This window comes from Asterias amurensis, chromosome 4, assembly GCF_032118995.1.
Source record: "Asterias amurensis chromosome 4, ASM3211899v1".
Classification (NCBI taxonomy): Eukaryota; Metazoa; Echinodermata; class Asteroidea; order Forcipulatida; family Asteriidae; genus Asterias; species Asterias amurensis.
Genome location: NC_092651.1, coordinates 3,563,579 through 3,591,435, shown reverse-complemented (window position 1 = coordinate 3,591,435; position 27,857 = coordinate 3,563,579). Strand labels below are relative to the sequence as shown.

Genomic DNA, 27,857 nt, shown 5'->3' with positions numbered 1-27,857 from the left:
GTGTCTTCAACCCAAAATCATTATTTGTAATTACATCAATCCAAAATCTTTTTGGAGTCTTAGTTTCTGGAATTACAAGCAGGCCGTGGCCTCTGTTGCCCCATGCCTTGGCCTTGGTGCCCTTGGTGCCCTTGGTGCCCATGTCTTGGCCTTGGCCTTGAATTATAAGCAGGCCACGTAGCCAATGGGCCTGTTGCCATTGTCTTGGCCTTGGTGCCCATGTCTTATCCTTGAATTATAAGCAGGCCACGTAGCCAATGGGCCTGTTGCCATTGTCTTGGCCTTGGTGCCCTTGGTGCCCGTGTCTTGGCCTTGAATTATAAGCAGGCCATGTAGCCAATGGGCCTGTTGCCCTTGTCTTGGCCTTGGTGCCCCTTCAAAAGTTCCCATTGACTTTATGATTTTCCAACGGAAATGCCCTTTGCAAAATGAAAATGGAAATGGCCTTGCCCTCTCAATGAAATTTCAGGCCTGGAGTCTGTGAATTTGTACTGATTGCTTGTTGTATCTAGTGTTTGGCCTTGGTGCCCCTTTAAAAGTTCCCATTGACTTTAAGACATTCCAATGGAATTGCCCTTTGCAAAATGAAAATGGAAACGGCCTTGCCCTCTCAATGAACTTCCAGGACTGGAGTCTGTGAATTTTTACTGATTGCTCATTGTATCTATTGTTTGAATAGAAGACACATATTATGTACACTAACATACTTGATGTTCAATCATTGTACTTTACAGTCTGCTCTGCCATTACAAGCAAACAGCTTAATTTCCAGTCATCAGTCTTTGACAAATAATCCAACATCTCTTTCCCATCACTGTGTCTCAGTCTTGTTTACTCATTTTCACTCAGCCCCAGACACACAGTGTCGTACAGCAGGCTATAGCTCTGATCGGTGTGTATGCAGGATAGATCAAATCTTGGAAATAGTCTGAAAGCCACGTTCGCATTGGATTAATATTTAACTGAGATAATGGGTGACATTTCAATGGGTACATCTTGTTGGTGTACACACTTAATAATTGGCGTAGATAAAACTAACTGAGATGCTCATGAGACCATAGAGGTAGAAGTATGGTGAGGCAAACTGACTGTCTAAATGTAAGGATGTGACACCAAAAAAAACCTTGTAAACCTTGGCAACAGTGGTACAATGGTTAAATCATAAAGAGAAGCACAGCAAATGAAAGTAAAAAAGCAACACAAGCAAAGGGATGCAACTTTTGAGTTTTGTTCTGTAAACACTGTTCAACTCTCGGCCAATAACAAGTAAATGGATTGTGTACTTTTTGGACTGCTTGGCTGCCAGAGTCTGTTCTTTTGTGGTTTTTCTTTTAAATTTGTGGTTTTTCTTTTAATTTTGTGTTTTTTCTTTCAATTTTGTAAACAAATACATATATTTTTATTACTAATATAAACTATTCTTACTTGTAAATGTACTTGTCAGCCTGCTTGGCCGCCAGTGCAGTTTTAAAATAAATAAACAAGAATATAAAGGAAGCACTCTCTCTATGAGGTAAGATAAAATAGACAAGATAAGAACTTTTGTAGGTCAAGAGACAACCTAGTTCCCAGGGGTTATCGATCTAGTCGCGCCATTTTTCCCCAGCATGCCTTGCTCGATCATAACCCCTGCATGTTTTTTTTGTAAACATTTACAATGTTTTAGTTGAACAGAGGACTGTAGTGGTTTAATGAATATTCTTTGATTGAACGCAGGCCAGAGCCCATCAGTTTCAGTGTTGAGTTACAATAATGTGTTGGATTGTTATTCATACATTACCTTGCCGAAGGGAGTTGTAAAATGTAATGAGAAAGTATGGCGTCAAAATTTATAAATTTTGGTCCCAAAAGATGCTTGGATATTAACAAAGGAACATAAGAGTGGTGACAAGGTCTCGAACAGACAGGTTTGTTGCCGTTTGGTACAGTGAGTGATGTTTAGCTGGAGTTTTCGTTGGTGTTTAGCTGGAATTTTGACTGATCCTTGGCGAGAATGTTTTAATTGCCCCTTCTAAGCTGGAAATTTGAGTAGTACTTAGTTGGAGTTTTGAGTAGTGCCAAGCGGGAAAATTTAGCAGGTCCTTAGCTCAGATTTTGACTGATCCTCAGCAGGAATGTTGACTGCTTCTTCTAAGCTGGAAATTTGAGTGGCTTAGTTGGATTTTGAGTGATGCTTAGCTGGAATTTAGTGTGGTGCTAAACTAGAATTTTGGCAGGTCCTCAGCCGGAACGTGACTGCTCCTTTTAAGCTGGCACTTTGAGTGGTGCTTAGCTGGAATTTTGACCAGCCCTTAGCTGGAATTTGGACCAGTCCTTAGCTGGAATTTGGACCAGACCTTAGCTGGAATTTGGACCAGTCCTTAGCTGGAATTTGGACTAGTCCTTAGCTGGAATTTGGACCAGACCTTAGCTGGAATTTGGACTAGTCCTTAGCTGGAATTTGGACCAGACCTTAGCTGGAATTTGGACCAGTCCTTAGCTGGAATTTGGACCAGTCCTCAGCTGGAATGAAGACTGCTCCTTTAAAGCTGGAAATTGGAGATGTGATCAGCTGGCAATTTAAGCGGTCTTTAGCTGGAAAATTGGCAGGTACTGAGCTGGAATTTTGACTGGCCCTCAGCAGGAATTTTGACTGCTCCTTCTAAGCTTGAAATTTAAGCAGTGCTTAGCTGGAATTTTGAGTGGTCAGGTGGTGCTTTATCAGAAAGTTTGGCTGGTCCTTAGCTCAAATTTTGACTGGTCCGTAGCAGGAATGTTGACTGCTCCTTCTTAGCTGGATTTCTGAGTGGTGCTTAGCTGGAATTTTGAGTGGTGCTTAGTGGAAAATTTGACAGGTCCTTAGTTAGCATTCATGAATGTTGCCTGCTCCTTCTAAGCTGGAAAGTTGAGTGGTGCTTAGCTGGAATTTTGAGTGGTGCTTAGCTGGAATTTTGAGTGGTGCTTAGTGGAAAATTTGACAGGTCCTTAGTTAGCATTCATGAATGTTGCCTGCTCCTTCTAAGCTGGAAAGTTGAGTGGTGCTTAGCTGGAATTTGAGTGGTGCTTAGCAGAGACTTTTGTAGGTCCTCAGCTGGAATGTTGGCAGGTCTTTAGCTGGAATTTTTGCAGGACTTTAGCTGGAATTTTTTGGCAGGTCTTTAGCTGGAATGACCAGTGGATGAGAGAATACTGTGTTTAATGCAGTCAAAGCTGCACATTTTTTTCACAACCCTGATTGTCACACTAAGCCTTTCCAACCACACGTTTTGGATGTGCAGTGTACAATATAAATTGGTCAACCACACACCTTGTCAATGTTTAATTTTGTAATCTACTTTGACATCCTGTCATTGCTTGCAAACAGTTTCATTTTTTATCCATCGTTGCTCAGTGCGCTAAAATCCAATACACGTATTGCGCTGTTTTGTTTACCGAGTCCCTGTTACATGTACCCAACGGTGTCCTGATTAACTCTATATTAGCTGTCCATAATGGTGTCAAGTCAAAGAGCACGTAAAACAAATAGGATGTGAGAGGTGTGATTGGTTGACGTGTGTATAGGCAGTTCATAAGTAGCACGAACAAGGTTGTTTTTTATTGAGAAAAGGTGTCAGAAGATGCTAGGCTAATTTGGAGAAGGCTCATTCATGTCCAGTGCGCCTGATGATCCTTTAAGCCACAAGGCCGATGAGTTACATTTACATGGCAGAGCAAAATATAACACAGAATGTGTCAGTTGCGACTCAAAAATAATCATTTGGCACTACTCAATGTCAGCAATCAATTTGCACAAAATATGTGTCCCTGTCAGGGAACGATTTCATGTAAAGGACAATTAAAATACTAATTGAAACTCGCGGATTTAATGTTGTTCAAGATATCGTTGCCATACCCTTTTCTTTAAACCACCCTGGATAAATAAGGGAATAAAATGGTATCGACGAGTTCTTCAACCGCCATTTAAAGCCGGCAGGGTCGGCAGCCGTGTGATTTTGATGCGCCTGGGTTGTGTGTACGCGCGCGCTTAATCTTGCGCACTCGACATAGAAAGCCAGCTTGTTTTAAACAGCTCCAACTGGTCATTATCAAAGGTTTAAACACCCCCACGTGACGAGCTCTCCACCAATAGGAGTAGAGAAACTGTCTGGGGTATTTATGAATGACATTTTGAGGATATTTTTTGTGTGATATAAACAAGACTATAAGTGTTAAGCATCAGGCTTGCAAAAAGTTTCATTTTTAAAACTATCATCAGGCAGGCAGTGCGCTAAAATCAAATACACGTACCATGCTGTTTGTTTACCGAGTCCATGTTACCCACTGGTGTCTTGATTTATGTTTTTGTTAGCTGTCCATACATGCCATATCGGTGTCCAGTCAAAGAGCGGGTAAAACAAACAGGATGCGAGAGGTGTAATTGGCTGGCGTACATGTATAGGCAGTTCATAAGTAGCACGAACAAGGTTGTTTTATATTGAGAAAAGGTGTCAGAAGATGCTAGGTTTATTTGGACCATAGAGAAACGATCACAGATTTATGTTTGGACAATGCTGATGTCCATTTGGCCACAAGGCTGGTACATACACAGGCAGAGAACAATTTCCCTTTTAGCGGAGCAAAATACTAAACAAAATATGTCAATTTCTACTAAAAAAATTATCATTCGCTACTCAATATCAGGGTTCAGTTTGCACAAAATCTGTGTCCCTGTCAGGGAACGATTTCATGGCACTAAAATACACAAGTAATCAGGGTTGTAGCTAGACCAATTGTAGTGGTGGGCAATATGTCCAATTTTGTTGGAAGTCTGCCAAGGGCAAGGGCAAGGGGATCAACAAAATTATTCATGTTTAATTATGGGGCCATTATTGCTGAAGTGGGGCCATGATCTCAAACTGTTCATGTTATGGGGCCACGCAATAAGTTGAATAGCCTTTTGACTGTGTTCTTTCTCTGTGGCATTTGATTCTCCTCATCATTAGCTGTGTCTCAGACCAATGCAAAGTGGACAATATTTGAAAGCTGTGCTGGGCAGCATAATGTAATTTTTGTCAGAGTGCTGGGCAAAAATTGAGAGGTCCGCCCAGCACCGCCCACCGTGGCTACAACACTGCAAGTAATCAATGTACAACTAACAGTGCGCGCTTGTACTCAAAGCTGTTAAGCGCCGATTGCATTGACGCTTCGCAAAACAGAGCATAAGATCTTGACAAGAAATTAAAATTTACATCATATTTTTGATAGGTTTTCCAACTTTTTTTTTTGCTTTTCAACAAAAAGGGCATTCATGAATGTGAATAAAAAAAGTGCCGACTCGATCTTGAACTTTTGCTTAAAACCTTGAAGGGTCGCGGCCAAGGGACAAGGGACTCACCTTTGTACCACTCTTTTATTCCTGTATTGAAATCCACATACAGTATGGAATGTAAGGTACTACACAAACACATTCACTGAAGTTAAACAGTAGTGAAATTAATAGCCATTAGAGTAAATATTGACAATTGTTTACTGTGTTTGCTAAACCTATTCTACTCAACCGTTAGTAGTAAATTGCAATCAAGATGAATCAATACACAGTACAAGCATGCACAGTACAAAGTGTGTTTAATAAACCTCAGTTTAGGCTCATTAGTTTTTGTTGTCACCGTAATAAGGGAATCAATGTGTGGTGAAGAGGTTTTCAACTAGTGGTTTAATTCCAACGAGGCCTGGTTCTTGATAATTTTACCGAGACGAAGGCCTCGTTGGATATGGGACACAGAAGCGCTATATTTTTCCGTATTCCACTCGCGCTTGTGTGATAACTTATATTATTAGTAGTAAGCATCTTAAGAAATTATTTGAAATGGGCCCTTTGATTAGAAATCAACCAACGTATGACAACAGATTTGAGATTCAATTTCTCAAGGTGTCTGTTTGTAAATGCTGCACCCCGAGAAGAAGCAGTCAGTACTTGCTGTCACCTCACTAAATGAAAATATTGTGACAGGTTTTTTTTTTTTTTCATTTTCAGCTGAAACTTTCACAAGTGACTTAAATTGTATCTTAATTGAAACTCTGGCCTATAAATCAGCATTCATAAATACCTCAGACAGTTTCGCTATTCCTATTGGTGGAGAGCGTGTCACGTGGGTGTGTATAAACCTTTGTTTATGACCGGTAAAAAGTTTAATTCATGGGCGTGACACGCGACCTTGCACCTCTTCTTATAAGACAGTTTCTTCATTCCTATTGGTTGAGAGCAACAGCTGAAACAGTTGTGCCACATCAAGCGATACGCGTGACACGCACAGCATTCCCTTATAAGGAGTTGTTTATGCGAGGGCGGCGGAGGGCTTTACCATTTCGTAGCTGGAGGGGTGTTGTGTTGAAAGAAATCATTTAACAATTATAACTTTTGCATTTATTTTACTTTTTGACTAAAAAGTGATGATGTTTTTGACCGAAAAGGTATTTATGAATGGGAATCAAAGTGTGTTGAATCGGTTTTCAACTAGTGGTTTAAACCCGCCGAGGCCTGGTTCTTTATAATTTACCTCGACGAAGGCCGAGTTGGATATGGGACGCAGACGCGCTATACTTTCTGTACTTCCACGAGCGCGCGTGTGATAACGTATTTATCCGCAAGCAAACTTGGCGCGTGACATAGAACACACAATACGCATGGTAGTGATATTGGCCGTGCAATATAGGTTTTTATCACCACTCCATTCTGCGAATCTGATTGGAGGATTAGCGCGTACTTGAAGATAATTGTAGGCTTTTGAATTTTTTTTACACATTTTTGCCCTGGGGTCATTACCAAAAGTATGACCTTCCATTTAAAAACAAAGGCTTGATGCCTCAAATTTAGACCCATATTCCATAAAAACATAGAATTTTCATTTTGTGCGCTGTCAGGTTTTAAAGACAGTTGTAGTTTTAAAGTCACCTGGAAATAGAATTTTTTTCTTTCAAACATAAGAGTATGTGCTTACGAACAATAAAACAATTTTTTTAGTAATTGTTTGTCACGATTTATATGTTTAAAAAATATATAAAGTTGTTTGGGGGGCTGACTCCACCTACCCCTTTTGTGACGTCAATCGAGGCAGACTTTGCCTGCAATGCGTATAGTAAACACACGTGCAAAGTACATGTACGTCCAAGTCGTGAGTTGGTACATTTCAAAAAGTGTTTTTCTGCATTCAGCAGCAATACACCTGGTCGGCATTGCCGGAAAAAAACAATTGTTTTAAATGTACAAACTCACGACTTGGTCAGTACATGTACTTTGCAATTGTGTTTACTCTACGCATTACAGGCAAAGTCTGCCTCGTTTGACGTCACAAACAGCGCTCTCTCGGGTCGGGGTCTACTCTTAAATTTGTAAATAACATAACATAAATAAAAACTGATTTTTAAAAACCTTAGTTAACTGTTTATTCACATTCCACTCATCAAAACACATATATTAGTGACAAAAGCTTTACTTTGAAAAAATACCACTTCCAGGTGACTTTTAATACACTCTTCCTTTTAGATGGTCTAACCTGTGCATGTAAAAAGTAATATTTCAGTCCATTCCTTTGCACTTGCGATTTTTAAAAAGATTGTATATCAAGGACTTTGCCGAGAATACTATAAAGAATTTGATTGTCTTTTCTGGCATAAATATGGTCTCATAATAACTTGTTTCTTTGAGAAAAGGAAGGGGAAAAATAATGGCACTCAAAGAAGACTAACGTGTGCTTGGAAAAAGTACTATTTCAGTCCAGACCATTCTTAAGCGGATGTGAATTTCAAAAGAGTGTAACATTGAGGTCTTTACTGGGAACACTATAGCATTTGATCGTCTTACTTGCATTGATGGTCTCATAATGCATTGTTTCTTTGTAAAGAGAAGACAAGAAAATTGGCATATAAAAAGAAAAGAAACGTGTTCATGTAAAAAGTACTATTTCAGTACATTTCTTTGCGGAAGTGAATTTCAAACAAGTGCATAACATCAAGGTCTTCACAAAGAATACTATAAAGAATTTGATTGTCTTTTGTGGCAGATGGTCTCACAATGCATTGTTTCTTTAAAAAGAGAAGACAAGAAAATTTGCACTAAAAGAAAACAAACATATGCATGTAAAAGGTGCTATTTCAGTCCAGAGACCCTTCCTGAGCGGATGCGGATTTCAAAAGAGTGTATTTATATCAAGGCCTTTACAGAGAATAATATCAGCATTTGCATTGATGGTCTCGTAATTCATTGTTTCTTGGAAAAAGTAAGACAATGAAATTGGCATTAAAAGAAGACAAACGTGTACAGAGTACTATTTCAGTCCATTCCTTTACAGATGTAATTTCAATGAGTGTATAATATCAAGGCCTTTACAGAGACTAATATAAAGCATTTGATTGTCTTTCTTGCATTGTACGTGATTGCTTGGCAATTTTATTGCCGTACGAATAGCTATACTCGATAGTTGTATGTCAATCATACACGTACTAGTCACACAATCACGAGGCTCCACGGGGCATTCAGAACCAATTACATCAGCTTCATTGAGCTAGTGTCCACTGCGTAGTAGATTCTATACGTATCACTATCCCTGATCTGTGTACGCAACCCGGGCGTTTCCGATATTTTGCGATCATCGCGTGTAATGATGCGAAACACGGCATCCCCAAGGACCTGCCAATCCGCGTGCAATTATTATTATGTGAGAATTGGATGTGCATTTTGACGTGTTGAGAAAAATGTCATTTGTATTTTGCACCTGAATTATTCTGTACCTAAACAAACATTATGCAAATATTATTCATTGACAATTTGCAGCTCTTAAAGGCAGTGGACACGTTTGGTAATTGTCAAAGACTGGTCAGTCTTGTCACTTGGTGTATCCCAACATATGCATAAAATAACAAACCTGTGAAAATTTTGGCTCATATGGTCATCGAATTTGCGAGAGAATAATGAAAGAAAAACAACCTGAGTAACATGCCTGTGATATGTTTTCACAGGACTCGGGGAAGTACTGAGTATACAGTGCTAACACACATCGGTATATGGGTTAAAACCAAAATCAATATTCTTTATCCTGACGCAAATTTAACATCTCTTAAAATCAACCTTGTTGTACAAATTTGTATGCTTTAAAATGCATAATAAAAGACTCCAGCTGAAGTCTTCTAATATTTTAAATGAGAAATTACCTCTTTCTCAAAAACTGTGCTACTTCAGATGGAGCCGTTTCTTATCATATTTTATACTATCAACCTCTCCCCATTACTAATCACCATGGCCAGTAAGGTTTTATGCTAGTTATTATTTTGAGTAATTACCAATTGTGTCCAGTGCCTTTAATATGTCCATGCTGACGGACTGCTTATCATGATGATGGAGGAAATATTAATATTTCCAGGAAATAATAAGAAGACTATGGATGTAAGGAGCACCGCGGGATACAAAATAAATCAATGTATATTTTTGACCAATTAGGCTTGCTGTAGATATTGATGGTTTACGGGAAGGTTTGAAATAGGCACATGTCTGCGTTTTAATTTGTGTAAAAGCCTTGAAATTTTCTAATTTTTAAAATACGTCAAGTAATGAGGCAATTTTTTGTATCTTATATTCTATGGTTTGTAGCAAGTTGAGGCCTGTATGCTTCGTTTTTGAATGGGCAAGGGCACCAAGGCATTTTCTCCTTGGCAAAGGGCACCCTATAAGGAACTTATAAATTTCTACTGAAAGCATTTCAAGGGCACCAATGCAAGGACCATGGGGCAATACATGGAGGCAGTCACCTTCGTTGCCTCTGTGGTCTACAAATGGATAAAGACATAAGAATATTTTTTACCCCCAAACAAAGATGTTGGCAAAATAGGGACACCACCAATATAGGGCTAGATAGCTCAGTTGGTACAGCGTCGGCACGTTAATCCGGAGGTCGTTGGTTCAAATCCCACTCTAGTCAATTTCTTTATTCAACCCTAACAATCAAGAATATTTTGTGTATCAAAGAAAATTAACAAATAGGGGCCTGCCTTCTGATCCCCCCTCCCTACAAATAGTGTACAGTTTGTTTGTTTGTTTGTTTTAATTATTTCCATTCATACAATCATACATAAAAAAAAATAAAAAGGAATAATGGTCAATACAAAATGTAGCACACATGAAAAGTCTATTCAGTATGAATGGGGGTGACATCCAGAAAAGGACTGACCTTTTGTGATGGAGCACGCGAGACTGCGGTCAAATAAATACATTTTGAATAACACAAGCAATGAGTTCCCAGATAGGGTTGTAAAAGTAGTAAATTCGCAAATAAAGTGAGCACATTGTACATAATAAAATAACATGTAAAAAAAGAAGAGAAATAAAGGTGATTAATGTCCTGCTGAATGTAGGCATGAGTTAGCAGTTGAGATTAGTGCAAACAAAATCATTTTGTTTATCAAAATAGAATTCCTTGAGGTGTTTAAAGCCAGTGTACACTATTGGTAATTGTCAAAGACTAGTCTTCACAGTTTGTTTTACTCAACATATGCATAAAACAACAAACCTGTGAAAATTTGAGCTCAATCGGTCGTCAAAGTGGCGAGATAATAATGAAAGAAAAAATACCCTTGTCACACAAAGTTGTGTGCTTTCTGATGCTTGATTTCGAGACCTCAAATTCTAAGCTATGAGGTCTCAAAATCAAATTCGTGGAAAATTACTTCTTTCTCGAAAACCATGTCACTTCAGAGTGAGCTATTTCTCGAAATGTTTCATTCTGTTAACCTCTCCCCATTACTCGTAATCAAGAAAGGTTTTATGCTGATAATTATTTTGGGTAATTACCAATAGTGTCCACTGCCTTTAACAAAGATCTTTTAAAGAGTGGCTCCAAGGTCAAATTCAATTTGTGATGCACTCATCTTTCAATACATGTAGATCTAGGTTCCTCTTGAAAGTGGGGCGAAAAATTACAAGTCTCAAACTTCACTATAAATGGTGTTAATTTCCATTTTTATTTGATATTCTATCTGAGTGAAAAGTTGGAACATGTCGTCATTGGCATTAAAAAAAAAAACAGGTCTGTATATTTTATAGATGAGTTTTGGCGGAACTCACTCAGGTAAAATTCAATGCTATTTTTTGTTGAATATCATCAGAATTCAGGAATGAACTGAGAATTATTTGTACACAAATGTAAAGACCATATTTTTAATGTGGCATCATCAAATTTTAAGGGGATTGATAAAAATTGCAATTCAATTAAGGGTAACCCATGCCCCCTTGCATTCTACGCCAGTTGTGTTTCAGCTACAATTTACTTAATATTCCTTAAATGACAAGAGGCCAGTTTGAATTTTCAAATAACAAACTAGTTGTTGCTACGGAAGTTATGCATTTTTTTACTGTAACATAATTAGTTAGTCTTTAGGTGCTTCCAATAAGTTCCTTGTTTTTTTTTTCTATCGGACTATCACGATCATTTGTATTTACAATTGACATTTTGTACAATTTTGTTTATATATTATTATTGTGTACACATTTTACAAATTGTAATTTGGGAAAAAGTCACCCTCCCTATACCTTATACATGTAAGATGCCATCCTACAATCACCTCTACCCCAAATCAATTTGTTTTAGTTACAAAACAAACAAAAGTTCTAAAAACTACAAAGATCTTCCTCTACATTAATTGCAAAAATCGACCCTCACAGAGTCTTCCTTGAAGTCAGTAAAGATTGCATAAATTTGAGGTAACATGTGAAGAGTGCCAAGAATGCGTAATTAGGTGCGCTGCTGTGTTTTGTTTTAGCTCAAGATGATCAAGTTTTTTTTTGCGAGAAAGACTCTGCTAGGGTCGAATATTCAGGCCATTAAAGGAACACTACAGAATAGGTTTTTGCCAACCAAACAGTTGCTGGCAGTAAGCACTTTATGTAATCCACCATATACATAAACTAACAAACCTGAGATCGATCGCCATCTGGGTCACGAGAGAATAGTGAAAAATTGATTATTGCATCAACGCCAAAACAAAAATGAATAAAACGCTCACTGAGCGATAAACTCCAAATGCAAAATTACACTAGTTCTTCTCATCAAATATGAAATTTCCGACAGAAATATTTCAAGGGATGTTTTCTACTATCATCATCACTATAGACAGTTAGACCATGTAAGTTTTATGTAAATCTGTGAGCTTCACGATTTATACAACACCCTAAACAAAACAGCGTGATACGTTCATTCGATTTTAGTGCACTGAGTGGCGATCATAGATGGCTAGAAATTTAAAACGTTTGCAAGGATTGACAGCGGTTCGAGGTTAATTATAATAGGTCCTTTTGGTTGTTAATCACTTTCCAATAGCTAATTCTATTTCCTCTTTTTTTTTAAATTATTTTTTTAAATTATTTTTTACTTACAAGTGTTCTTCCATAGTTGTATTACTTTTGTATACAAAAAAAATGCAAGGGTCTACAACAACTTAATCATCTTCAGTTAAAACAAAACACAGCAGCAAGCCTAATTACACGTCCTCGATGCTCTTCACATGTTACCTCAATTATATTCAATCTTCGAGTTGCGAGATAATATTGAAAGAAAAAACACCCTTGTCACATGGAGTTGTGTGCTTTCAGGTGCTTGATTTTGTGACTTCAAATTCTAAATCTGACGTCTCCAAATCAAATTTGTGGAAAATTACTTCTTTCTCAAAAACTACTCCACTTCAGAGTGAGCCGTTTGTCACAATGCTTTATACTATCAACCGCTACCCATTACTCTTTACCAAGTGAGGTTTTATGCTGATAATTATTTTGAGTAATTACCAATAGTGTCCACTGCCTTTAAGTTAGTCTAGATTGTAGGATGGAGAAAGCACAACCACTTACCCCTTCCTGATCCAACAGTACATGTAAATGCCGCAGACCCCTCAGAGCCATTAATCACTGCAAGTGATGTACAATGTAGGTCGGGGTCTTAGGGAAAATCCATACATTACTTAGCAGTCCTAAAGACACTAGACACTATTGGTAATAGTCAAAGACCAGTCTTCTCACTTGGTGTATCTCAACATGCATAAAATAACCAACTTGTGAAAATTTGAGCTAAATCTGTCATCGAAGTTGCAAGATAATAATCAAAGAAAATCACCCTTGTCACACGGAGTTGTGTGCTTTCAGGTGCTTGATTTCGTGACCTCAAATTCTAAATCTGAGGTCTCCAAATCAAATTTGTGGAAAATTACTTCTTTCTCGAAAACTAGGCCACTTCAGAGGGAGCCGTTTCTCACAATGTTTCATACTATCAACCTCTCCCAATTACTCGTTACCAAATGAGGTTTTATGCTGATAATTATTTTGAGTAATTACCAATAGTGTCCACTGCCTTTAAGTTAGTCTAGATTGTAGGATGGAGAAAGCACAACCACTTACCCCTTCCTGATCCAACAGTACATGTAAATGCCGCAGACCCCTCAGAGCCACTAATCACTGCAAGTGATGTACAATGTAGGTCGGGGTCTTAGGGAAAATCCATACATTACTTGCCAGTCTTAAAGACACTAGACACTATTGGTAATTGTCAAAGACCAGTCTTCTCACTTGGTGTATCTCAACATGCATAAAATAACCAACTTGTGAAAATTTGAGCTAAATCTGTCATCAAAGTTGCGAGATAATAATGAAAGAAAAACACCCTTGTCACACGGAGTTGTGTGCTTTCAGATGCGTGATATCGTGAAAATTTGAGCTCAATCGGTCGTCGAAGTTGCGAGATACTAATGAAAGAAAAATCACCCTTGTCACACGAAGTTGTGTGCTTTCAGATGCATGATTTTGTGAAAATTTGAGCTCAATCGGTCATCAAAGTTGCGAGATACTAATGAAAGAAAAATCACCCTTGTCACACGGAGTAGTGTGCTTTCAGGTGCTTGATTTCGTGACTTCAAATTCTAAATCTGAGGTCTCCAAATCAAATTTGTGGAAAATTTCTTCTTTCTCGAAAACTAGGCCACTTCAGAGGGAGCCGTTTCTTACAATGTTTCTTACTATCAACCTCTCCCAGTTACTCATTACCAAATGAGGTTTTATGCTGATAATTATTTTGAGTAACTACCGATATTGTCTACTGCCTTTAAAGCAACCTAATGGTAAAAAAAAGAAAAGAAAAAAAAGAAGGTATACTTTGCCTTTAAGGCAAACCATCCCTCGATGAACTTATACAGTAAAAGTTCATCTTCATGGACAAAGCAGGGCACTGTAATGGACATTTTCAAGAGAAGCAGAAAACAAAATGCAGTACACAAAGATGTTTGGCTAAAACTAATCACTTTAACGAGTTGTAATTGATGACCTGGGGTATAGGAATACTGAATAAAGTACGTGTAACTGTACTTTAACCACTCGCACAGTATTCAAAGATATATTTCATGCGTGGTATTTTTTTTTTAGAATTTGTTGGAGCTTTCAGGGTAATTGTTTATAGCTTTGAAAATATTGTTCAGGCCTGATACTGCACTGAGGCAACGAAGGCTTCCGTGCCCCCTGGTAAATTATTCCCTTGGCGCCCTTGAAATGCTCCAGTAGAAATTTACAATTTCTTTGTACGGTGCCCTTTACCAAGGATAAAACGCCTTGGTGTCCTTGCTCTTTTAAAAACGAAGCATGTAGGTCTGATTAATGTCATGGTGAAATCCTGACTTGATAAATGTTCGACGACAAAAGTCTCATGATATAAGCACCATTGTTCTCTTTTGAGGAAAATGTGAATACGCATTCATAGTGAAACCTTGGCCATTAGCCTTGATCAAGGCGCTACAGCCAGCCGCGATCTGCAAAATCCAAGTCCCCATCACTGAATTCCGCCAGCGCACCCCCATACATAACACAGTGCATATAATACGTGTACAGCGTATGTACACATACATACTGTACATGTACATGTACCATCTGTATACGGTACACTTACGGTACATTGGTACCTCCTAAGTAGCGCCTTGATGGTTTTGTAACTGCCAAAATTTAGGGCGGAGCTCATTATGCTAATGTTTATTAACAACCCGTTCTCATTGGTTGTTGGTTGACCTATAAACTCTCGCTGCGATGTCAATCACAACGTTGTTCTGCAAGCACTCGCACACATGTGCTCGTCGACGTAATTGTAAACAAGCAGTGGCTGTAGTATAGTTGCAATAATGGCGGCGGGCGAGAGAGAAATCCCTACTAGTAAAACCAAACTGTAAGTCGCTGGAAATCAGTGGTGTATAATTTGCAACACAACTACAGAAACTTTCAACAAAATATAACAACCGCGTTTAATGCAATCATGGGTTTAGAAATAGAAGGAAGAAAATTAGACCATGTGAAATGTGTTTGAGAAAGGTTAAAAAAGTATCCAGGTACGTGTCATGGGTTTCCGGCAAGATGGCTACTTGGTAAAAATTCTTAGGTGTTGGGCATATGACAGTACACCACACCCCATCCCCTTGAAGCACAAACACAGACCAGATGAGATAAGAAACCCAGCTGTTTATTTTGTCTTAATGTAGACACATATTATTCATTACGTTTCTCGCGGTAAATCAAAGTTGGGGATCGAAAATATGTGTTGTCGACAGACGGTAGAAGATGGCGTGTGGCTGAACAACAACTACAAATAAAGTTCAATTTCATAAACTAACTCTTGCCATACTACTAGTACTACACTACAACGTTACACTTATAGTACAGCAGCTTCCAATTCAGGGACAAATCTACCAGCTACGTTGTAATTATGATGCTAGTCCTCGTGTTATAATGAAACGCAAGACAACGGAAGTTGTTCGAAGTTGTTCAACACCATTACCGACCGGGCGAGTCATGTCCGGCTCACCCGTCCGGCTCACCCGTCCGGCAGCGCATTCAGACACCTTACAATCACAGCTAATATACACCACGCTCCCGACACTGCTATAAAAAGCACGTAGTACAGTACATGTACATATACAGCTAGCGTACAGCGTACACACACATGGACGTGGCATGATTGCTAGCAGTAATACGTCATTCTCAATCGCGCCTGTGATTGGCCAATGTTTAGAATGACACGCCCACATCATGAATACCCTTTTATCGGAATTCCGATAAAGCTTTACAAACCCATCAAGGCTGATGTTTGAGCCACGTGTATGAGGTTGAAAATACAAAGACACGACCGTTCCCACGACTACGCTCTACTGTTCTCGCTGTACAATGTATGGTAATGTACATTGTGTATGCACTGCATGCGTGTGCCGCGAACCGGGCCGGGGAACAGTACGTCAACAGCCTTGATCAAGGCTACTTGGCCATAAGCTATGTAGTAGGGAGGTTAATCTGACATTTTTCGCTGGAATCCTGAACTTAACTCCCATTGTAAGCAAGATTTGTGTAGAGCGCCGGCACGTTTATCTGGAGGTTACAGGTTTAAATCCCACTCTAGTAAAGTTTGTCTTTGTTCAACCAAACTGTATTTCAAATTTACCCTGCATGAGGTAATGAATTTGATCTCAGAGCCCCTCTGTAAACAATAAACTGCTAGGTTAAAACATGTGCAAAGATGAAATAATCCTCTCTCTTGAAAAGAAGTGAGATATATCAACTATAGTTGTACATTTGTGAAGCTTTTTTTTTAATTCTGCATTTGCTGAACATCATTGTTTGCTTTATGAACAAAATAAATAAATTGGTACAGCTTTGTTTAATGGACAGATTGGACACATACACTCAATAATTTTTGTTCCCTGGCCTGAAGTAATTGCATGTTGGACTAGATGAAAGCGAAGTATGTTTTGAGTGGTTGAAATGTCAATTTTGATTAGCCTGGGCATAGTGGACACTCAAAAGCAAACAGCCTAAACAGCTTTAGTCGAGCCTTAATGGTTGTCCAAACATTGGGCGTCATCGTTAGGGCTTAGTTGAGTCAAAGGAGTTACTGTCTACACAAATTGAAGTATCAACTGCTGACGTGGGCCTTTCTGTAATTTGCTGTTTCTTTCCTGCTGTTGTGTCTTTTCTGCAGAATAACTAGTGAGACTTTCAAAGCGCATTTTCCAATCGGAGAACGATTTCCCTTGTATAGCAGAGCAAAATGCTATGTAAAATGTGTCAGTTGCTACTCAAAAATCATCATTTGGTTAGTCAAAATGTTTAGTATGCCAAATTGGGGAATGAAATCGTTCCCTTCCATTGATTGAGATTAGCTATATGAGTTTTTTTAATTTAGACTACTTCTTACGGAAAACCTGAGGGAGTGCTTCATAGCTTAAGAGCACCGAATTCAAACTCTGGTGTTTCTGATCAGCAGAGTGTGGGTTCGAATCCCCAGCCGTGACACTTGTGTCCTTTAAATCAAGACACTTAACCATTGCTCTGTACTTCGGATGGGACGTAAAGCCGTTGGTCCCATGTGTTGTGTAACGCATGTAAAAGAACCCAGTACACTTATCAAAAAGAGAAGGGGTTCGCCCCCGTGTTCCTGGCTGTGGCTGCTGTATGCGCCGTAGCACCTTGTAAGGTGCTAAATAATAGGGTCTCAGAATTCAACACTGCAATAACCTATCTTTCTGAAAGTTTGTATATACTCAGCGCCTTGAGTACCTCATTTCGTAGATACGTGCGCTATATATGACTTCGATATTAAGCTTAGTTGGTAGAGCATCTGCCTGGAATGTCAGGGGTCTTGGGTTCAAATCCCCAAAATTATCATTTGATTTTTCTTGCATCCCATGTTTGGTTATTTCACTTTATGTGGATATTAAGCACCATACCAAATATTGTGTTTGTTAATTTAGACTTGCCAGTCGAGATGAGTTGATGTTGCTAATGTGATTTGGTACAGAGTTCCAGCATTGGGAGTGAAGACAGATTCCTAAAAACTTTTTTTTATGTAAACCCACTTCGACTTAAAAATGCTACTTGCACATAAATGAAATGTGTCACTACTGACAGGACCTGATTGTCTTTTCTTATTTTCTTGTGAATGAAAGTCAACAAATCATTTTAACCAGACATGGGCTCGCCTGTTTTTGTTGGCTGTTGGATACCTATAAAGCGTATATGTAAACTCAATGTAATTTTGGCGTGTAACCCCCTTTTTTTTTAAGCAACACTTTTTGTGCTTATCAAGTTTCTGTGCTTACAGGCTTTATGAAATTGGACCCAGGGGCAATTGATTCTTAACACCAGGCCTGACTTTTGACATTGAGCGTCAGATTAAAATCCATAATCCAATTTTGAGAAGAGCTGTGGGTTCAATTGATTTATTCTTCTTTGTAAATCACGTCGTGCAATGTTTGACACCACAGCCTGGACAACAAATTTACCACAAAGCTGTATACTGTACACTCCGATCCCAATATAGACTGCATCAAAGGTGGTGAGCAAGTCGAAGCTCCACTTGAAAAGGCTGTGTTTAAATATGGATTTTCTTTTATCTTAAGTTCCTGCGAAATCTGAAGGTCGTCATCGGACTAATTTGATAAAGGTCAGTCGGATGAGGAATTTATCGATCGCCTCCCCCCATACGTCCTCAACTGTCTGAGCGTAACCATGGGCAGCAACAAATGCAATTGAAATAGCCCTCGCTGAAAATCACATAAATCCTGCACACGTCATCTGTCACTAACATCAGCTAGTTCTTCTTCTTCTTCCTATATGAGTACAAGCCTCACATGTGACTAATATCGTTCTATGAAGTGCAAAAGTAAGCAGGCCGCGGGAACATGTCGGTAAAAAAGCTCGCAGAAATACGTCAAATAAGGTGTATTTATACAGATGCAGGTACATGTAGGCTGCTCGTGCAAGTAAAAGAAAAACTAGTGGCTTAAAGGCAGTAGACACTATTGGTAATTGTCAAAGACTAGCCTTCACAGTTGGTGTATCTCAACATGTGCATAAAATAACAAACCTGTGAAAATTTTAGCTCAATCGGTCATCGAACTTGCGAGATAATAATGGAAGAAAAAAACACCCTTGTCACACGAAGTTGTGTGCGTTTAGATGGTTGATTTCGAGACCTCAAGTTCTAAACTTGAGGTCTCAAAATCAAATTCATGGAAAATTGCTTCTTTCTTGAAAACTATGGCACTTCAGAGGGAGCCATTTCTCACAATGTTTTTTACCATCAACCTCTCCCCATTACTCATCACCAAATGAGGTTTTGTGCTTATCATTTTTTTGAGTAATTACCAATAGTGTCCACTGCCTTTAACAAGTTGTCCATTAGCTAAATGAACAATCTTCAATCGATAATAAATCACTCTATGCACTGATATGTAAACTGCTGAATAAAAAAAGCTGGAGGCCCAGTTCGATTATGAGGGCAGCAATAGTTCCTAAGACTTGAGGGAAGCAATAATTCTTAAAGGCCTGGTCACACAGGCCTCGATAACGAGAACGAGAACAAAAAACGTGTCAATGCACGTCGTCGATTGGTTGAATAAGCTTGGGCCAATTCTGTGCGAAGCAATTCAACCAATGCCTTCTCTTTGCGTCGTTATCGTTATCGCTCTCGTTATCGCTGCATACTTACTTAAGGGCAGCAATAATTCCTAAAGTTGAGGGCAGCAATAATTCCTAAAACTTGGGGGGCAGCAATAATTCCTAAGATTTCAGGGCATCAACATTTCTTAAGACAGGGCAGCTTTAATTCCTCAAACATAAAAAGCTATTGTTATCAATAATCAACCTTTCACTGATACAAATTTTCAGGTTTAATGGCCACTCAGTAAATTTGACTTTAAAATTAAATGGAAACCTTTTTGCGATTTATGAGCATCGGTAATCTTAGACTTTGCTTTCTGTCAAAATCCCACCACGTACGAACGTTAAAGATACGCTCCAGGCCTACCAATCAACAAATTGCTTCGACGAGGCTAGGACTCTCCCCCAATGCTCAGAAATACAACTGTAAATCACTTTTTACATGTACACGGCGGCGTAGTATGCGTGTAAAGTTTACACAGTTTTAATAGCCCTATGACAAAAACTGAGAGGTTCATGTGAATGCAGTGTTTATAAAACAGAATGGAAAGGTCCGATTTCCTAACACTGCTCACCATAAACAAATAATTGGCACTTGTGGGAGTAGCGCTTATTTATAACAGCAATAAAAAGGCCCCCAAGGCGCTTCACACAAACAGTAAAAGTAAGAAGTTAAAAATGCACAATGCATTAATTAAAACTATATTAATTAAAACTATACTGAGGAAATAAATTTTACTTTATAGTACAGTAATCCGTAAACTACAAGAAGTAACAAGAGGATATTTGGAAAAGAAGAGTGAAATCATACACGTAGCCTGCAGAGAAATTTTGTGAATAGGGAAGCAATGTTCTGATTGATATTTTCCCAGGACATGGCTGCATCAAACAACTTTAATAGTGTATGTAAGGCCCTTAAGACAAACAGAAAAAGTAAAACCGGTACATACTCACAATGTTTCAGATATCTGTAATAGTTAAGACGCAATCATTGTAAAATGAAGAGCACTTATATGGGACAGGCTATTCTGAAACCATTGGAGGCGTGTCTGTGTTTTAAACAAAAATTTGGACTGGAGAGAGGGAAGGGTGTTGGATGAGTGGTGGGAGGGCGGGGGGTGGGTTGTGTTATGATTTCACTCTTCTTTCCAAACAATCCGTAAACTACAAGCAGTAACAAGAGGATATTTACATCATACTTCATAAAACTACTGAAGAATTAAGCAAGACATAAAAGTACAGTAATGTAAAGAAAAGAAAAGGGTAAGATACTATTAAAAGACCAACAGAAGAAAAATTATTGATAAAATGATGAATAGATCTGTTTTAAGGGGAATTTGAATTGCTCAATCGTGACTGCTTTCTTAATAGACTCTGATGTGCCATTCCACAGTTCAGCTGCGAAATATGCTTGATGCTCTGCGGAATTCCCTGCTTCCATTTGTGCAGACTCTTTTCCTCTTGATAAGCAGATCCACAGAGTGGGGTCCTGGTATTGAAATTCAGAGTTAAAGGAACACTTTGCCTTGGATCGGTCGAGTTGGTCTTTGAAAAGCGTTTGTAACCGTTTGTTATAAAATGCATATGATTAGAAAGATATTTTAAAAGTAGAATATAATGATCCACACAAGTATTACTCAAAATTGCGTGGTTTTCCTTTTACCTCGTCAACTAACACTGTCGGCCATTTATGGGAGTTAAATTTGATTCCCATAAATGGTCGACTGTGTTAGTTCGCACAGTAAAAGGAAAACCACACAATTTTGAGGCAAATTTGTGTGGATCATTGTATTCTACTTTTAAATAATCTTTCTAACCATATGCATTTTATAACAACTGTTACAAACGCTTTTCAAAGACCAACTCGACGGATCAAAGGCAACGTGTTCCTTTAACCCTGTAAATAATGGTAAAGCAGAATCACTTTTAATTGCAACCTGGCACAAAGGAGAAGTGAACCAGTTATCAGACAGATTAAACGACAAGGCACCTTGGCTGGCGACCTAATTAATCCATGTTAGCAACAAACGATTCTGTATTGATTAAATTTAAGCATACAGTGGGGTCCAATTTCATAGGGCTGGTTACCATGGAATTCTATGAATACGATCCCTAGAATTACACGCTTCACAGAGAACCGTAACCACAGAATCCCCTGGTAAACTGAGCCATGAAATCGTAGCAAGCCTCAGCTATAAAAAACCCTGGGTGTGGTGTACTGTATGCATGATTTGAAGCTCGGCGCGTAAAAAAAGAGTTCAAGTCTACATGAACTGATGTTTAATCTGTACTTCAACAGTTGTACTTTTTGTCTGTCTTTTTTTCCTTTTGCAGCCGCTCCTCATCTGTGATACTTACATAAACTTGCCTTATTAATTATGGTCACTAATTATATTTCTGATTTGTATTGTATCTTGCTTTTGTTTCTTGCTTTTGTTCATACTTTAAAGGTGTGGTCATATTTTGGTAATGACCCCCCCCCCTCCACCACCAAAGAATGAAATGGTGTAATTTTTATCCAAAAGCCTCCTTCTAGAGCAGTGTCTTACCAACTAGACTACCGAGGTTGCCCAGCAGCTAGAGGCAGTTCGAATCCTATGTTTTGGCAGCGGGTGCCGCAACGATATAATAGATGTTAAATTTTGCATCGGGGATAAAGAATATTAATTTTGGTTTTTACCCATACACCGATGTGTGTTAGCACTGTATACTGAGTACTTTCCTGAGTCCTGTGAAAAAATATCACAGGCATGTTACTCGGGTGGGATTCGAACCCACGACCCTTGCAATTCTAGAGCAGTGTCTTACCAACTAGACTACCGAAGTTGCCCGGCAGCTAGAGGCAGTTCGAATCCTATGTTTTTGCAGCGGGTACTGCAACAATATAATAGATTTTAAATTTTGCATCGGGGATAAAGATCTTTTATCTTTATCCCCGATGCAAAATTTAACATCTATTAAAAGCCTCCTTGTTTTCCGCATGCTAATGGTAGTGAGCGCCTGTGAGGTTATTGCGTCTGAAATGGCTCCATTGATTGGAAACCAATAAAAGTATGTTGAACTAAATTGAATCTCCAAAGATAAACATTTTGGAAATTGTCACTGTATCCGTTTGAATGATGTTCTCAATGTAGTTGGTTGTACCAGGGGTCGAAATTGCCACTAGCCCGCTAGCCTGGGACTACCAGATTTACAGATAGGATACACATTTTTCCAGTTTGATAGGCCGACGGGCTAGTGGAAATATAATGCAAAAATCAACATCACACACAAAAATTAACCGTGCCGGTGGTATTGTAAAATGAAATACTTTCGGTGACCAATTTGTGCCATGACTCAGCACATAAAGTGTTTTTCGGGCTGCCAAAATCTCATCAGGGGTACTAAAAATTCTGAGTTACTAGCCCTACTGACCACCTTGAAGATACACTTAATTTCGACCCCTCGCTGTCACAGTGCTATAGACTCCTTGCACAGAGCTACAGGGACACTGAGATAACGTGCACGTTTTTATGCACAAAGAACAGCTGTCGTTCAATCATTTGACCCCAGTGAGGGCGATTTTCGACCCCAGAGTGAGAGTGCCTTTTTTGAGCGTGTGACGTCACATGCAAGGGGTCTACTAAAGCCATTATATACTTTCGGAACAGAAAACAAAACAAAAGTTCACAGATTTACAAATGACTTACAGGGTTTACAGGAGGTAATGGTGAAAGACTTCTCTTGAAATATTATTCCATGAAATGCTTTACTTTTTGAGAAAACATTAAAACAATTATCAATTCTTGATAGCAAGAATTACGGACTTGTTTAAAACACATGTCATGACACGGCGAAATGCGCGGATACAAGGGTGGGTTTTCCCCGTTATTTTCTCCCGACTCTGATGACCGATTGAGCCTAAATTTTCACAGGTTTGTTATTTTATATATAAGTTGTGATACACGAAGTGTGGGCCTTTAGACAATACTGTTTACCGAAAGTGTCTAATGGCTTTAAGAAGTGGACTGTTTTACCATTCTTGCTGAAAATACTATTTTTTTGTTTTGTAAACAAGTTTAAATAAGTAGAAACTATTTTCGATTGAAATGTTTCACAGGTGACTTCTGTTGTCTCTTTCTTGATGATTTTGTCCAATGGAATTAACTTGTGTTCTTTGTTTGATTTGATTGCAGCTTTGAAAGCAGCGTTATTAATCCAACGATGGTATCGTCGCTATCAGGCAAGGTTAGAAGCAAGACGACGATGTACGTGGAACATCTTTCAGAGTATAGAATATTCTGGAGAGCAAGATCAACTCAAGGTACGTGTATACGTAGTAATATCAAAGACTTATACAGCGCACGTATCTACCAAACAATTTTCAGCGCTGAGTATATACAAACTTTCAGAAAGATATGTTATTACAGTCATGAATTCTGAGACCCAATTATTTAGCACCTCCTAAGGGTTTACAAGGTGCTACGGCGCATACAGCAGCCACAGCCAGGAACACCGGGGCAAACCCCTACTCTTTTCAATAAGTGCACTGGGTTCTTTTACATGCGTTACACAACACATGGGACCAACAGCTTTATGTCCCATCCGAAGGACGAAGCAATGGTAAAGGTCTTGCTCAAGGACACAAGTGTCATGGCTGGAGATTCAAACCCACATTCTGCTGATCAGAAACACCAGAGTTTGAATTCGTTAGCACTTTCTGTGGTGACGTTTCACAAAACCACAGGGCTTTTAGCTCCTAATATTTGCCTGTTCATGACCAGGTCCCAATGTCATAGAGCTGCTTAAAGGCACAACCGTCCATTTCACAAAACTCTTCCTAACTTAAGATTAGTCTTAGGACTTAGGACGAGTCCCAGCCTTGCACTGTAGCATGTAAAACTTAAGACTCTCGAGATAAGACAAGTCCCAACTCATTGTGAAATCAACCCCAGGACACAATGGTAACTGCAAAGACCAGTCTTCTCACTTGGTGTATATCAACATATGCATAAAATAACAAACCTGTGAAAATTTTTACTCAATTGGTCATTGAAGTTGCAACAGAGTAGTAAACAAACAAACAAAAAACACCCTTGTTGCACAGATGCCTGATAAAAGGCTTCATGCCTGAAGTTGTAATATTTTTGTGAGAAATTACCTCTTTCTCAAAAACTACTTTACTTCAGAGGGAGCCGTTTCTATCATTGTTTTATACTATCAACAGCTCTCCATTGCTCGTTACCAAGTAAGTTTTTATGCTAGCAATTATTTTGAGTAATTACCAATAGTGTCCTGTGCCTTTTAGCTGCTCTATGAACTTGGCCCTGAATCTTAATAAGAAAGAAGTCTATACAAACTTTAACATGAAAACTGTTTTTTGTTTGGCTTAAGTGCATTAGTTTATATTTATGGAAGTAAAACAAAATTGCATTACCATTTTGAAAGGTCTTTTATCATCGCAACGAGCAGTATATTATGTTATCGGACAGACTTAATTAAATTGTAGCCACGTTTGGCTTGAAGCTTTCACACATGCATACGTGTTGTTCTACTCGTCAATACTCATGTTCATTAGAAATGGACCAAGGTTAGCGTTTCACCATCGGAAAATTAAACCGAAAGAGAAAGTCTTGTGTAATGAAGCAGCGTCACGGCGGCATGCAGTTTATCAATAATATCTTGCATTATACAGGAAACTATTAGGGGATCGCTCGGCTAGTAATAAATGATTCAGCATTGAGATTACCATGCTTTAAAGCCATTATACACTTTCAATAAACAGTATTGTCCAAGTACCACACTTCGTGTATCGCAACTTATATATAAAATATTAATCCTGTGGAAATTTAGGCTCAATCGGACATCGGAGTCGGGAGAAAATAACGGGAAAACCCACTCCTGTTTTTCGCCATGTCATGATATGTGTTTTAACAAATCCGTTATTCTCGCTAACGAGAATTTATACTATTTTACCGTTTTCTCAAAAAGTAAAGCATTTCATGGACTAATATTTCATGAGAAGTTTTTCACCATTACCTTCTGTAAACCCTGTAAATTATGTGTAAATCTGTGAACTTTTTTTTTTTTTTCTGAACCGAAAGGGTCCAATGGCTTTAATGAAGTAGGCCGTTTCAGGGTTAGAAATAAATATAATAATATTCAGTTATTATTATAGCGCTTTTGCACAGCCGAAGGGCATCCTAACGCGCTTCAAATTATTACCCCTGGTCACTGATGTCACTGGGCCTTAAATCATTTTCTTAAACCATCTCAGCATCCTGGGGAGTATATACAGCCTTTTGCAAAATGCGCTATTCTGCTAAATCAAACCCAAAAACCATCTCTGCCCTCACAGGTACCCATTTACCCCCGGCTGGAGAGAAGCAATTGTAGTTAAGTGTCTTGCTCAGGGACACAAGTGTCTCATCCGGGATTCAAACCCACACTCTGCTGAACAGGTCACCAGAGCTTGACTTCGGTGCTCTTATCCGCTCGGCCACGACACCCGCTTTGAGATGCCCGGTCTCCAAATGCGAGTGAAGACAGTGGCAGGCGAAATTCTTCTTTACTAGTCCGCCGGGCAAGTCAAAGTGTTCAAAATTAGCAGTCGCCCCGTTGCCAAATGCAATTAAAAACAGCGCCAGGCTAAGCCCTTCTTTACTAGCCCGCTGGGCAAGTCAAAAGGTTTGAAATTAGTGGTCGCCCGGTTGCAAAATGCGAGTGAAAACAGCGGTGGGCGAAACCCTTCTTTATTAGTAGTCCGCCGGGCAAGTCTAAGGGTTTGAAACTAGCGCTCTCCCGGTTGACAAATGCGAATAAAAACAGCGGTGGGCGAAACGCTTCTGTTCTTGTCCGCTGGGCAAGGCTAAGGGTTTGAAGTTAGCGGTCGCCTGGTTGCCAAATGCAAGTGAAAACAGCGGTGGGCGAAACTCTTCTTTACTAGGTTGCCGGGCAAGTCAAAGAGTACAGGTCGAGTAGCACTTGCATGTTAGAGCACTTTTAGTTATGGATACAATGATTGAGTAAGCAGTGTTGTATTCCAGAGCTTCCAGTACATACTTACAAAGTGCAAGTACTGCTGAGTACTAGTGGAATAGTACTTGAGTACTAGTACTCGGGCCGTCAAGTACCAAGTATTTTGATATCTGAGTACCAAGTCTAACAACCAAGCATTTGTACCGAGTACTTGAATCACTGAGTGTTATAAGATGTACTTCACTTTAAAGTCACCTGGAAGTGGTATTTTTTCAAAATAAAGCTTTTGTCACTAATGTATGTGTTTTGATGAGTGGAATGTGAATAAACAGTTAACTAAGGTTTTAAAAAATCAGTTCTTAAGTTATTTACAAATTTAAGAGTAGACCCGACCCGAGAGGGTGCTGTTCGTGACGTCAATCGAGGCAGACTTTGCCTGTAATGCGTAGAGTAAACACAATTGCAAAGGACATGTACGGACCAATTCGTGAGTTTGTACGTTTAAAAAAAAAAATTTTTTTGTTTTTGTCCGGCAATGCCGACCAGGTGTATTGCTGCTGAACTCACGACTTGGACGTACATGTACTTTGCACGTGTGTTTACTATATGCATTGCAGGCAAAGTCTGCCTCGATTGACGTCACAAAAGGGGTAGGCGGAGTCGGCCCCCCAAACAACTTTATATATTTTTTAAACATATAAATCGTGACGAACAATTACTAAAAAAATTGTTTTATTGTTCGTAAGCATATACTCTAATGTTTGAAAGAATAAAAATTATATTTCCAGGTGACTTTAAAAAAAACCCTAAATCCTTTTTGAATGAGCGCATGTTTTGGAAAGTGGAAAGGAAAGTGATACTGGACCACGAGTACTTAAAATTGGGGTCCAAGTAAATTTTCAGTTGAGTATCGAGATGTCTTTGAGTGCTGACAAATTATTTTCAGTTGAGTATCCAGTATAGACCTTGAGTAGTGAGCTATAATCTGGAGCAATATCAGGAGCACTGTGGTTTATTGATTTGTAGCGCTATATTTAGAGCCAGTGTAATTGTGTTGGCAGTGGTGAAGGTGTGGAAGTGTTTTGTCATCTGAAGTATTGGCCTATCACATCTGGTTTTGAAGTCTTTGGAGGCGGGAAATGTCTTTTATAGAGGCGCCAATCAACAAACAACAACATGGATACTACATGTACAATCCTAGAGTTTGACGCCTTTGATCATCCAATTCTTCGTTATTATTTAGTCGCCTTCCTAGGATGCAGTTTTTGGGGATAGATCCTTTTCTCATGCTGGCCCTTACAAGGCGTGGTTTTTCATCTTTGAACATGTTAAAAAGGCAAGGCCATTTTTATTTAGCAAAGGGCACTTCCCTTAAAGTCAATATAATAGGAAACTTTTGAAGACCAGGGGCAATATTCTCATGCTGGACCATACCTTTGGAATC

At 39.0% G+C, this 27,857-nt stretch overlaps 1 protein-coding gene across 1 annotated transcript in view; it reads left to right on the top strand.

The window, feature by feature from the left end:
- LOC139935758 (serine/threonine-protein phosphatase with EF-hands pef-1-like) overlaps nt 1-27,857 on the top strand; it is a 111,864-nt gene that overhangs the window by 36,703 nt on the left and 47,304 nt on the right. The window contains exon 4 of the mRNA XM_071930323.1: nt 23,632-23,759. Within this exon, the coding sequence (XP_071786424.1) occupies nt 23,632-23,759 (128 nt within the window). The remainder of the gene's footprint in view (nt 1-23,631; nt 23,760-27,857) is intronic.